At 38.6% G+C, this 13254-nt stretch overlaps 1 protein-coding gene across 1 annotated transcript in view; it reads left to right on the top strand.

The window, feature by feature from the left end:
- WWC2 (WW and C2 domain containing 2) overlaps positions 1-13254 on the top strand; it is a gene marked incomplete at its 5' end in the record, with an annotated part of 96160 nt that overhangs the window by 82067 nt on the left and 839 nt on the right. The window contains 5 exons of the mRNA XM_084285446.1: positions 501-693; positions 2626-2790; positions 5197-5289; positions 6387-6629; positions 12149-12276. Coding sequence (XP_084141572.1) covers positions 501-693; positions 2626-2790; positions 5197-5289; positions 6387-6629; positions 12149-12276 — 822 coding nt within the window. The remainder of the gene's footprint in view (positions 1-500; positions 694-2625; positions 2791-5196; positions 5290-6386; positions 6630-12148; positions 12277-13254) is intronic.

The raw sequence follows: 13254 nt of genomic DNA, 5'->3' as shown, positions 1-13254 counted from the left end.
GTTGCATTAATAGGATTTGAAGGGAGACCTGCTGCCCAACAGAGTCAGCTTCCACTGATCATCTTCTTTTTGAAGAAGCTGTGAACTCTCCCCAGAAAGAAGCTTCTTGCTACATTGCTATGTTGAGTGGTGTTTCCATGCAATTTTTTAGCTACAGTGTAAAAATAAATACATACTTTTTTGCGGGGGAAGAAGGGACTTGCTCATTAGTTTTGTGGCCAAAGTCCTTCAATGTTATCAGCACACAGCTATAGTATATAGCACAGTGTTATTGTAATGATCCTGAAGGTGATCTGTAGTAGAGCTTGCTGGGTTTTATTGGTGCATATAATAAAAAGTGCTTTCATGTGAACTTTTTGGAAACATTTCAGTGACACTCATTTTCCCTGTCAGGAAAACATGTGCATTATACATGGGTGAAGGCCTTCCAATACCTTTGTGCTGGATATGGTGGGCTTTATCAGTTCAAGAATAAACCTGGGCTACTTTTGTTTGTACAGGTTAGAAATGCTCGTAGAAGCATCTGATGAAATAGTTGACGAAGAGGAAGATGGCATTAAGCTGGCAGTAGAAGGCAGCTGTCCTGATGACATGGGGTTATTCACTGATGCAGCAGAAATGGAGGAAGACAAGGACAGAGAGAACGATGATGAGGGCCATGAAAGCCAGCAAGCTGCGGTAATACTAACACTGGTGAGTATTTTGGAATATGCATTCCTGTGGTATCTTTATATGTCTGAAGACCTGTTTCTGAGCAGTTAATCTAGAAATCTGTCACATCTGAGCATTCACAATTTGATGCGGCATTTACTGTAGGACTTGTATGTATTTTTAACAAAACTTTTGTGGTCCGTTCTGAACCATACAGAAGGTATTTAACAGATATGCTTCACAGAGCTTTTAAGTTAAAGACGATTAATTAAAAATGTCAGTTTTCACCTTTTTTTGTTGCACAGAGAGAATATTTAAGGTACAGGTGCAGTCCAGTAGTTAAAATATTTCTGCATGCCCATTTCGTTGTTGCCTATTTTCTTCTGATTTATCTGCTCTGTTTCGCTTCTAATAAATAGAGGGAGAAACAGAACAGGGATCAAGATCTTTAAACCAGTGAGGGGATTTCATTATTTCTTCTCTTTATATTGGGGCATGAAATACAAAAGCTGCTTAGCAGAGCAGAGGCAGAAAGACTAATTTAACATAAAATTCCAAAATGTGCATTAAACTGTACTGTTGAACTACTCACACATTGCACATAGCAAATCCCATGTTCTTGTCAACTGTTTACCTAAAATTATACTCTACTATTTGGAGAGCACCTTTAGAAAACCTTTCATACAGATATGCTTGATGTGGTAGCACGAACTCTAGAAATAAAATTTTAAGAATGCTTTTTAGCACCTTACTGAAAATACTGGTGCATATATTAGACCTACAGATTCTGTAAAATAACAAGGTAAAAAGACAAGAGTGACAGCTTGATCCTTCAAGTTTGTGACAATACAAAAGTTTGACACCTCGGTGGACTTGCTTGAAACTGTAATTAACTTCCAATTAATGTGCAAAGATGTCAAATGAACCGAGGCTGTGGTACAAAAGGACTGACAGTCTTCTGGGTAGCAGACAAATATAGATCAGAGCTCTAACTCAGCAAGGGGAGACATCAAGGAGACCATCTGAAGGTTAGACACACACGTAAGTCTTTTGCTAAGCCAGGGCTAGACCTGGACAGTGAGTGAAAGACAGAGACCTGATTACAAACCAGCCACACAACAGATGATCTTGTGCCAGAGCCTTTCAGGACTGCAGTTGTGCTATTTAGGCCCTTGTATTTATCACCCGTGCGTTCAAAATCATGAAGCTCATTAAACTACCTGAGTTGGAGAAAATGCCCCAACGCACATCAGTAATACCAAACGTGCCAGCTGCTGCAGTGCTCGTTGTAGCCCTGCTGTCAAGGTGATTGCTGTGTGTTAGCACAGACTGCGCCACCTATGGGGATGCTGTACCTGAGGCTCCCCGTGACACGCTTGGGGTAACCATACTAGGCAGCAGCCCCTTCTGAGGGCCAGCAGCTAGAAATGTCTTCTGCCTGGGTTTCACAAGGCTGGCAAAGCTCTGTAGAAGCCCCACTGCTGGGCCTTTGGGGCTGTGTGACTGTATGGAAGGGCCAGGGCAATGCAACTTTCCCAGCTGCTGCTTGCAGTGCACGAGCACCATCTCTGGCATGGCAGAACCTCGTTTTTCTGCAAATGCCGAACAAAGCCAATATAAATACAAATGCAGAGTCATAACAACAATAATAATAATCTCTGCAAATGGCAAACCAAAACACTTGTTGTACCATGGCTGTATCACACCATCTGCAGGGCAGCAAAGGCAAAAGCCTTGGTTCTGTTGGATACACAGGGTACCTTCAAAGACTCCCCCCAGTGCCTCTACACATTTGGGAGTTTTGCTTTTCTTTACTTGTCGTAGTTTCTCTGTTATGTGCAAGATGATTTTTGCCACTTGTCTTTTTCCATCCCGTGTAAGGTGACAAGAATGCTTGTAAAATCTGAAGACATAGAAACTATGCAGTGGCATGTGTCTGGATACACTACTTATAAACCTCATTTCTTTTGATAGGTTGATAAAGAGACTAACACTGAGGAACCAGTTAATGAGAATGCAACAGTCCGACCCAAGGACAGGGCCAGCTGGAGCTCCAGACAGCGTCCCTTTGTCAGGAACAGCATGATAGTGCGCTCACAAACCTTCTCTCCAGGCGAGCGGAACCAATACATCTGTAGGGTAAGAGGAAAAACACTTGGAATGAAGAGCTATTAACTAAAGAGTCATTTAACTTCTTTGGAATGATGCATTAATGACAGTGAGTCATGTACCAATTTTCCCTGCAAGAGGCAGAGCCTGTGCTTTCTCTCAGTTTGTTCTTTCTCTAACTGACCTGATGTGTAGGAGAACTGCCTTCAGCAAAGTTTTGTGCTCTTGCAAAACTCCTTTACTAGGGCAAAAATAGATCCTATTGGAGAGAAGTAGCAAAGTCCTGTCCTGTGCTGGCTGTCTGCAAAAAGTGTTTTGCTGCACATGAGCAGCTACAGCTCTCACACGGCAAAATAATTTGTTAAAACAAAATAGAGTTCACTGTAAATTGCCATTACATTAACATATTTTAATAATATAACCATTTAAATGTAACAGTGTGGAAAGAGCTCAGTCATCAATTGTAAATATCACTTCGTATCTTAACTGGTTTTAAACCTGGGCAACCCGAATCCTGCTGTAATTACCTCTTTGAAGGATGTGTGAGCACAGCCTAGGGGCTAAGTTTTAAGCATGGCTTTAATGACAAAGTTATCCAGTCTCTATAATGGTAGTATGGGGGGGAGGGGGGGGAGAAAAAAAAAGAATATTTAAATTATCAACCCTATTGCTGCTAAGCTGAGAAAATCATGTGTTTGAAGATTTAAAGCATGGACTACCAGCTCTATAGATTGTCATTTACAGATACCCTAGAAAAGGCAGGTTATTTTGATCTTCATTTTCTACAGGCTACTCACACAAGTGTGACTTTTTAAAATACTTGATGCTTTAAATCTTCTCCAGTTCAGTTAGAGGTGGTTGCATTTATCATTTGGAAATGGTAATGTTGGTTGCCTCTCTATGATTCTCATTGGCCTAAAAATCTATCGTCAGTATGTAAATATTTAAATGACTATTCATACATATGAATGAAAAGTAGTGGATAGTATTGTAACAATCTGTACATGATTTGGATAGATCATTGGCTGAATTCAGAATTTTGCCTTCATTTTAATTCATTTTAATTTAATACTGGCAACTGTCTATAGTGGCAAAAAAAAAAATGGAGGGGGACCATTAACTGTGGAGGTCATCTACAGGAAGTGACACTAGGTACTTTGATGGCTTAGTTAGTAAAAACCCATGAGTCTTCTGCATCCATAAAGTTCTGCACTTTTGTAGCTTAGAAACTTGCCACGTACCTGCTGCCTGAAGCCAGAACCTGAAATAACAAGCTGTGACCTGTCTCTGTCATCGCGTACAGTATAGTATGTCCCGGAAGCAAAGTAACCAAGAAAAAAAAACACGTTTGCACAAATCCGTCTTTTGCAGCTTCAGAAATATTCATGGTCCGTTGCCTGGGCTCAGGAGTGGGCACTGTAGCTGCATCCAAGCCTGTGGATAGGGCTGAGCACTCATGTCTCCGCGGTCTTAAGAAAGTACCTGTTCTCATATGATGCTACAGCAAACAAACAAAACTATTTTTGAGGCCTAAAGGACAGACCCGAAGTCTGTTGGCACCTTTGAAAAATCTCCCTTGAAAAGTGCTTAAAGCAGTGGTCAGTGATGACCTCCACCTGTGTGTATCCAGGGGTGAGTTCCCAGCAGCATCTCCGTGGTGAAAAGACAGACTTCTCTCTAGAGAAGTATATTCATGTTGCAAAAGTAATTTATTTCTCACCCCAACTCCCAGTCGGTCCTGTGTAAACATGCTTTAGGGCTCTGGCAAGTTGGTTATTGAAATGTTAGCAGAATGATTCTTTTTATCTGTCCTTTTCTGAGGAGGTGAAAATAAATATTTAGATAGATGCTTCTGTTTTCTTTGAAGATTTACCACCACGCATGTTGATGCATCTAACAATCAGCCTGTGTTGATGTATGTGGGACTGATGCTGTAACTAAGAAAAAAACTCCTGTTGTTCTGTGGTGGATATTTGAGAAGGAAAAAGTACTTCAGAATGAAGTTGTACACACACCTGTACTTTTTACAAATAGTAATACGAAACAAAAGGTGTATGTCTACAGAAATTTTCCTTCCCTGTGGTAAATTTGTTAAAGCCTGCCCCAAGTAAAAGAAATCCATAATAAATGAACTCTGTAGTATAGTCTGCAGTCATACAGAAGCCAGCCAGTGATTTGGTGGTACTTAATAGCCAGTTATCTTCCTTGATTCCTGAATAGTCTACTAGTTAGTTCAGTAAGATCAATGATTGTCATGGCATAGGAACAGAAATTTAGAGTAGATGCTCTAGTTATTTTTTCTTGTATTTTACATGTATAGTAAGAATGACCTACCTGTATGATCAACACTGAGGCTTTTGGACTGTCTTCATCAATACAGATGTATTTGTATGTGAAGATGCTTTATATCTCTGTTCATTATATACATTTTGACAGTTGAATCGAAGTGACAGCGACAGCTCAACACTGGCCAAAAAGTCTCTCTTTGTGAGAAACGCCACAGAAAGGAGGAGCCTAAGAGTTAAACGGGTGAGTGCTGCATTACCTGTGCGGTTTAAGGCAAAGAGTTTGGAGATGAGGAATAGCAAGTAACTTAAGCCATATGCTTTATTTCAAGTATTTGAGCAAAAGCGATGCAAGTTACCAGATGTAGACTCTGTTTTCAAGTTGAGACCTCCCCACAATGGTCTTTATCCTTCACCATCCTCCACTGACAAAGCTTATGTTGCTCTAGTTGTGGCTGGAGCCAGCAGCAAGGTGCTGGTGCTCAGCATTGCAACATCTACTGTTGGATTTTAACATGTTACCATCAAAGCAGTCTGAGTTAAAGAACCGTAGTGTTACAAAGAGACCCAAGGCAGCTTAAGCTGCACAAATGTGAACATCAGCAGCATGCATCTTGAGCAAATTTTGATGGAAATTTCAAGGATTCAGATATGCTTTTAAAGTTGATTTACTCTTCTCCAAGAGTGTATGAGGAACAAAGTGACTGAAGGAAAAGAGAGTAAGATTATTTTTATTTTACATAGAGTTCATTCTTATAAATTATGAGGTATATTTTAATCTTGACTGCAACTAAAAATACGCTTCCCCAGAAGGGTTTTTACCAGGTAGCAGGATTACATTTGGCATAAGAAAGAAGTATAAAATAGCCTAGGACAGCTTGTACTGCCCAATTTATTCATGTGAAAATGCACAGTGAAAGGATAGTAAATAAATGTGAAATATACTAAAAAAGTGCCTGTTTACAGAGTTCATAACATCATTTGCTTGGGCCTTGAAAAAGCAACCGTTGAGTAAAAAACCAAAAAATATATCGTTGAAATCTGTGGGGAAGTCTGTGTAGTTTTGGACTACTGGTATTGTGCTGTCCTGAGGATCAGACCAGGGTTTTTTGGTTTTAACCTGTCAATATATCATTCTACAAGTTGTTGGTGAATCTTTTGCACTTACGTTTAATGACTGACCGAAAAATAATTGCAGAATAGATGGATGTTTGGATGGGGATCTTATAGCAACTTTCTGCTAACAGAAAATAGTTGAGCTTTTCTGAACGTATTCTGTCAAATTCTGCACTAGCCTTTCTGGATATTAATTTTTATTTTTCTCCTTCCCAAATGATTCAGCCTGTTTGCCAACCGATCATGCGAAGAGCTATGCAAGAGTGCCCTATCCGCACTTCCCTGGACTTGGAGCTGGACCTCCAGGCGTCACGCACACGACAGAATCGACTGAATGATGAGCTTCAGGCCTTGCGGGATCTTAAACAGAAGCTCGAGGAAATGAAAGGTAGAGGAGAGACAGACCTTCCCCTGTGTGTGCTCGAGGATGAACGATTTCAGAAACTCCTGAAACAAGCTGAAAAACAGGTATGAGCAGCATACAGATTTTGTGTGATTGAACAGAGATATGCTCTTGCCTTTTTTACAAATACATTTACAGATTTTTCCAGAAGTTCAGAGTTGACTACTTATGCTATGTAGTTCAGATGTGTAAATGCTATTTCCTCTATTAGTCAATACTACAGTATTTACACCTAGAATATGAAGCAGCATTGTTGTAGCACCCCTATCTAAATGCTGTAGTAATTCAGAGTAGAAACTGTTATTTGAGGTAATAGGTGTGGTTGGTGTAGTAAAATAGCAGAGGTGTCTACTTGAAAGTTCATTTAACAGTTGCATCCCAGCCATATGTCTACAGAGTTTCATACGCTTTTTGTCCTCCAGCATTAGCTGATTTGCAGCCTTCACAGAACTGGTAGCCAAAAGATCATTTTATCAGGTAGGGAGAGGCAACGGCCATTACTTACAGTAGTGGGGGTGTACAGGAAGGGTGGTACTTCCGCTGTGGCTTAGTTCTTTAGGCAGGACATACTTGTTCTAATTTTGGCAGATTAAAGCCAAATTCTGCTCTCCATGGGATTGTCTGTAAAAGAATACAAATATATATTCAGTCTCTAATCTAACAAACTAAGATGGGTGCCCTCATGTGAGTAAAGACAAGAATAAGGATAGAAGGGATGAGAGGCAGCAGTGACAAGCTGGACCATGGGAAATTCTGACTTAATACGTGAAAAAAGTTGGATTTTAAGTGTTTTTTGTTTTGTTTTAGGGGGGCATTTGGTTGTGTTTTTTAAACTATGAGGGTGATCATCCTCTCCTGGACACAAGTTATTCAAAGTAGTAAAAATGGAAACCCATTTCAATAAACTGCAGAGGACCTCTTAATATGTAAATAACAGTTTTAAAAATAGTTAATAGCCTTGTGTAGGGCAGGGAGGGGATAATCCTAATATTTACACATACAAAGATGGGCTCTGAATTAGCTGAATTAGGAATGAGATACTGCAGATACAAGAAACAAAAACATCACAATGCTCTGATGCCAAAAAGCAAATAAGACATTGGGAATTAGAAAGCTGGAACAAAACAAGTCATCATTCTTTAATGATATAAATACATGTTCTACCTGCAACTTAAACATTGTTCAGTATGGTTCCCCATCTCAAAGCAGATAATAAGACTACAAAGAGTGAACAAGAACGGTCAAAGGAAGGAAACAGATTCTGTGTTAGGAATTGCCAAGTAGCTACACCTAAAGCTACAACTGTAAAATCATGAGTGTTGTGGAGGAGAGCACTTATATATTCATCATCTTTTAAATATGAGAAATAGGGAAATGAAGGGGTAGCAAGTTAAACAAACACATTATGATGTTTAAAAGCTGTAAATATAAAAATATATTTTATATTTATAAAACTATATAATATAATATAAAATATATAAATATATAAAAAGATTTTTGACCAAACATTGTGAATAGCACAAGTTTACATAGACTCAAAAAGCAGAAAAATGAAAGAAAATGGAAGAAAAATCCAGCAGAGGTCATTAACCAGAGTGATACCACCTACTTCAAGAAGGCCTTGACCATCAGCTTAGAAAACAAAGCATTTTCCCAATATGTTCTCCCACGTCTGTTCTTGACCAGTGCTGTCCTCTCTGTCTGTCTCTTCCTTGGCTTCTGCTGTTGGCCATACTTAGCTAAGTTTTAAAATGGCTATAAAAACTAGCACAGTTCAGGCTCAGTGTTGAAAAGTATTTTGAAAGACCCTTGATTAAAATGGAGTAAGACATCACAATGTTTAAATATCACATGTTGTATCCATGTTTTATCATTATTATTTTACTTCATTGGATGTATTTGACCTTTGAAAAATTTAACCCATAAGAATAGCAGTTTATATAAAAGAAATTTATCTACATTTGTTTGTAAGTTTATAGGTTGTATCTAATGCTCAATGCAGGACAATCATTTTAAATTGTTTGTTTAATTTAAAACAAAACCCACAAGCTTATTCCCACTAGAATAGAGTACTGTTTAATATTCTTTTTTTAATATTCCTTTGGATTTGTGCATTCTTATTTCAGCCAGCTCTTCCAAGGAGATAGGTGTCTGATATCTTATATTTCTGGAGTCAGTTATCAGCCCAGTGACACATGCTGCGATGAGGAATAAGGGCAGTAATATACATTCTTAAAATACATGCAGGCTGCAGCACAGCATTTAAGTCCCTCTTTCCAAGCTAAAAGTGAGATCAATGATCACAACCACTCCACCTCTTTGAACAGTGCTTACCAAGTTTCTAGAAATACTTCTGCCCTTAGTATCATTGCAGCCTTCCCCTGCGGAACAAAACAACCCTGAGAATGCTGTACTCTGCTGTCAGTGTTTCCTCTTGGGTTAGCAGAACACAGCAGTCCACAGAACATCATCATACATTATTTTTGAGATCCTGCAGGCATTATAATGGCACAGACTAATGCAGCAGCTAGAAGTGCCAGAACAACTGAGAGAGTCTCAAGTGGAAAAAGAAATTGCAGATGTAGGGGATATTGAAAATCAGTGGCTGCTTGCTAGCAGGCAGTTACTCTGCTTGAAGCCCAATGCCCAGACTCCATTCCTTCCCTGCCTACTACACATTCCTAAGTATAGCAAGAATGTAAAGCCCACTAATAACTGCAGATCAAAACCAGTAGGTAATTCTGTGCAGCACAAACATTGTTTCTGTTTAGGTAGCATTTCTGTGAGAAATCATCCAGGATTTCAAAGTTTGTCTTAAATCCTCATACAAGTAAGTTTTCAGATACCTAGCGCCCTTTGAAGTACCTCCTCTTCACACGTGTCCAAAAAAGATTCTTGTGTATGGCCACAAATATCTTTTTTTTTTTTTCCAAGATACAGTCTATGTAAAAGTAATCTTTAATTGTGTCATTAATAACACAAATATGTCCTTGTTTCCAGTGTTTTGGTGTTTAGCACTTAACAATTTTTCTTTAGGCTCGCTTTCATTCTCCTATACAAAAAAAAAAAAAAAATGAACGTGACAGGAGTTAGCATTTCAGCTTTAATTTTGCTCGTCTTTTCTTATTCTTTGTTATCTCATGCTTAAGTTAAGCACGGATACCGGGATTCCTCTCTGGCTGAGGTCAGATTTTTGGCACTTAAGGAATGCACAGCCAAAGTTTGTGTGCCTTTGTGTTTGAGATGGATGGAGGATTGACTGGCTATAAATCAGTCAAGAACCATGATATTAATACAGTCCCAGTCTTGTACACACCTTCTCATGTGCATGTTCTCATACTAGACTGAAATTAAAGTCTACCTGAGAGCATCCTGAAACTGTCAAGTTCTGAGTCCCAATCCACGTTCGAGGTAGCTGTGGCAAATGGGAGAGATCACTTCCCTCAGTTGTCTGCTCCTTCCTTCTGCTGGAGATTGCTGCTCTGCACTAGCAGGGAATGTCTCTTAGCTTCCTGCAGCCTGACACGCTAGTTCAAAATAAATTTGACACCTGTCTGACAGAGATCACAAGTCTGTAGACCTTTGGTCTCTCACTATGTGTTGTTGGCTCAGAGTAATCTTATGCATATAAAAAATTAAAGGATTTTTCTGATAAAAATGTAAGGAGTGCAATATCAGCACAGTGAATGGCCAGCGTTAAGAAAAAAACCGATTGTATTTATGCTGTTAGCCTGAAATGCAGTAGTCACAAAAATCTTGCATATAATTAGGGAGAAGATACAATTTTTTAAAACTTACTAATTTTATGTTTAGTGTATTGATGATAAATATTAGCTGTGGGATCTGATAAAAACATATGGCCAGTGACATACGTAAAATTAATAAATACACTGCCAGCTGTAGATTGCAAACTTATGTTCACTAACAAATAGGGGAAACAATGTTTACAGGTTAATTTCACTTTAAAATCTTTGCTCTTTTGGAGTTGGGAACTGAAGTTAACAGCAGCACAAGTGTACTGGTGGGTAGGTATTTACTGAACTGCATTCATATCAAGAAAGATCCTTGAAACCAGGCCAGATACCTTTGTAGAGGCTGGTGTTCTTGCCTTGGCTTTGATACTGCTACAATGCAAATGAAAGAATGCATCTTTATCCACATGTAAAATCTGTGTTTTTTAAGCAGCTTACGTGAACCTTCCCACTAGGTCTATGATTTCACTACCATTAGGACTGAGAGAGCATTGATGGGTATCATCAGCTCTAGGGAGAAGCAAGTCAGCAAGGGCTGCTGAGATGGAAATCAGTGTCCATGGAGCAAAGATACCCCTTGGGAGTTCTCATCTTTCACCTGTTTATTCCAAAGCTTCTGTTCCCTTGAGCTCTTATTTGCAGTCTCCAGTAACGGATTCATAGAATAAGGAAGGGGCTACCTTACAGAAAATGCTAAGCACATCTGTTTTATACAAAATGCCTTTGTCTTGTATCTACCCTTCTACCAGTTCGTTTTTAATCCCTTATTAACATCATAAAAGAAGGACTTACAGTAGATTTCACTAGAAAATTTGGATGTAGTAAAATTAATACATTTGTTAATAAGTGACTGTATTTCCCACTCATATTTGTTTGTGTGGTACTGGGAACTTGATTCCAATGCATTTAGCATCAGCTTAACCTCATTTTGGTTTATGCCCTCAGTGCCTATAAAGCGTTTTAATAGAAGGCGGTGATGTGAAAAATGCATTGCAGAAGAAGAAAATTATTTTATGGCTTTGTTTTTCCCACGAACCAGTTCAATATATAGTAAGCATCGTAATGTTCTAAAACAGGTATTTTCTTACATAAAATTACAGAACACCTCTAAGCTGAAGTGGATACTAAAGCTAGATTTTCAGTTGGGTGAAAGCAATTTGAAAGAATGTGTCTTTAGTCTCACATTTCTTTCAGACTAGCATTTTTAACTGAAAAAATACAGCGTTATTGCAAGTATTAGAATTGACATGCATTTGAGTAACGGTAAGTATGGTTAATACGGTTTGTATATAAATACAAACATAAATAGTGTTGTGTCATGAATAAAAGTGTAAGAATTCATGAATATTAACTTTGCAAAGGTTAGCAGAACTTGAATGTGTATTTTGAGAGCTCTTTCTTTTTAGATAATTTCATCATTTAGTCATTTCAGATTAGGTATAGACAATTTTCCTAACAGCTGACATTAGGAAATAAAAATATTTTACACAGAAGGAGAATTACTGTTTCTCAGTTCCAAAAAGACATTTGGATAGACAGCATTTGTTTGTACAAACTTAAGAATTGTTTAACTGTCTAGGTATTGCCCGAAGAAATATCAAACTTTACAGTACTTAGTAACTACCTGTGATGGCACTTCTTTTTGTTTTTATTGTATTTTTAGAAAATGCTCAGTTACCTTACTGAGTGCTCATTGCTTGGACTTCGTAACATCTTCTGTCTTGCTGGCCCTTTGTGTAGAGATTTTGGTTGACAGAAGAATTTGTCATTTCTGTGAAATAAGCAGTTGCTCATTATTAGCAAAATATAGTTATTTTATAGTTATTTTACAGGCTGAACAGTCAAAAGAAGAGCAGAAACAAGGTTTAAGTGCTGAGAAACTGATGAGGAAAGCTTCTAAGGATGTATGCCGGTTACGGGAGCAAAGCCAGAAAGTGCCGCTGCAGGTGCAGTCATTCAGGTATGGCCTTTTATGCTTTTTCACATTTTTTTTAGTGTAGTTAAGTAACATATTTTTTTCCTAAATATAACTAAACATGACCTGCAATAAAAGTCCACACACCTTAGAATTGCAAGACACATCAATCGTTTCTAACAAAGCTAAAAGTTGGAGTTTGAGAGGGCTGGGTAACTTACTCACATGACAGAAGCTGAGCTGTGGTGGTGGTAAGAAAGCAGAGAGAAGCAGAAAGGGTTCCTCAGCAAAGAAGCGTTACAGTTGTGCTATTTAACTTCAGTATGAAATTCAGAGCATCTTCATAGGGTTTTCATTTTCTCAGCAACACTTTTTGAAAAGAAGGGGGGGGACAGTGATGGAAATTTAACAGTCATCACAGAAATGCTGCTGCATAAGTTTACAGAAACACATGATAGTGCTTAAGACACAATCATTCCTCTGCAAGAAGGGTACAGTAAGCCTCCCTTCTCCTTTATCTCCTAATCACAACACAATTCACCCAGGAGTCCCATTTATGTAGTTGATTTTGCTCTGGGCTGCTATTTTTGATCAGTTTAGTCTCTTGGACAACTAGTTACTTCCTAAGGCTGAATTGTAGTCGTCCTGCTAGTTGGACTTGGTACAATGATGTGGCCTCAGACTAATCACACAGAGGCATTTTGAAGCTCTCAAGAAGAGTGTCTCTTCTGAGCTTTGATTTTTAAGCCCCCAATATTTATCATCTGCTTTCTAGCCTTCTGGCAGACAAGCATGTACAAACTTGTTATGCTTCAGTAATCTCTCCGTTTGTAAGAGACAGAAATGGTAACAGCACAGGGGAAACAATTGGAGACTGGGATGACAATTCTGCTGCTTGCACAGACCTAGTTCTTAAGTTTTCTTTTCCCTTTTCCAAAGTCAGAATTAAATGTTTTGCCTTTTCTTCACTGCCCCCCCCCCCCCAGATATCATCATAGGAAATGCGGTGACTGTATCAATATT

The sequence above is a fragment of the Netta rufina genome, assembly GCF_964035555.1.
Source record: "Netta rufina genome assembly, chromosome: 4".
NCBI classification, from domain to species: Eukaryota; Metazoa; Chordata; class Aves; order Anseriformes; family Anatidae; genus Netta; species Netta rufina.
The sequence above is the reverse complement of the archived record's forward strand: the minus strand, read 5'-3'. Positions and strand labels throughout refer to the sequence as shown.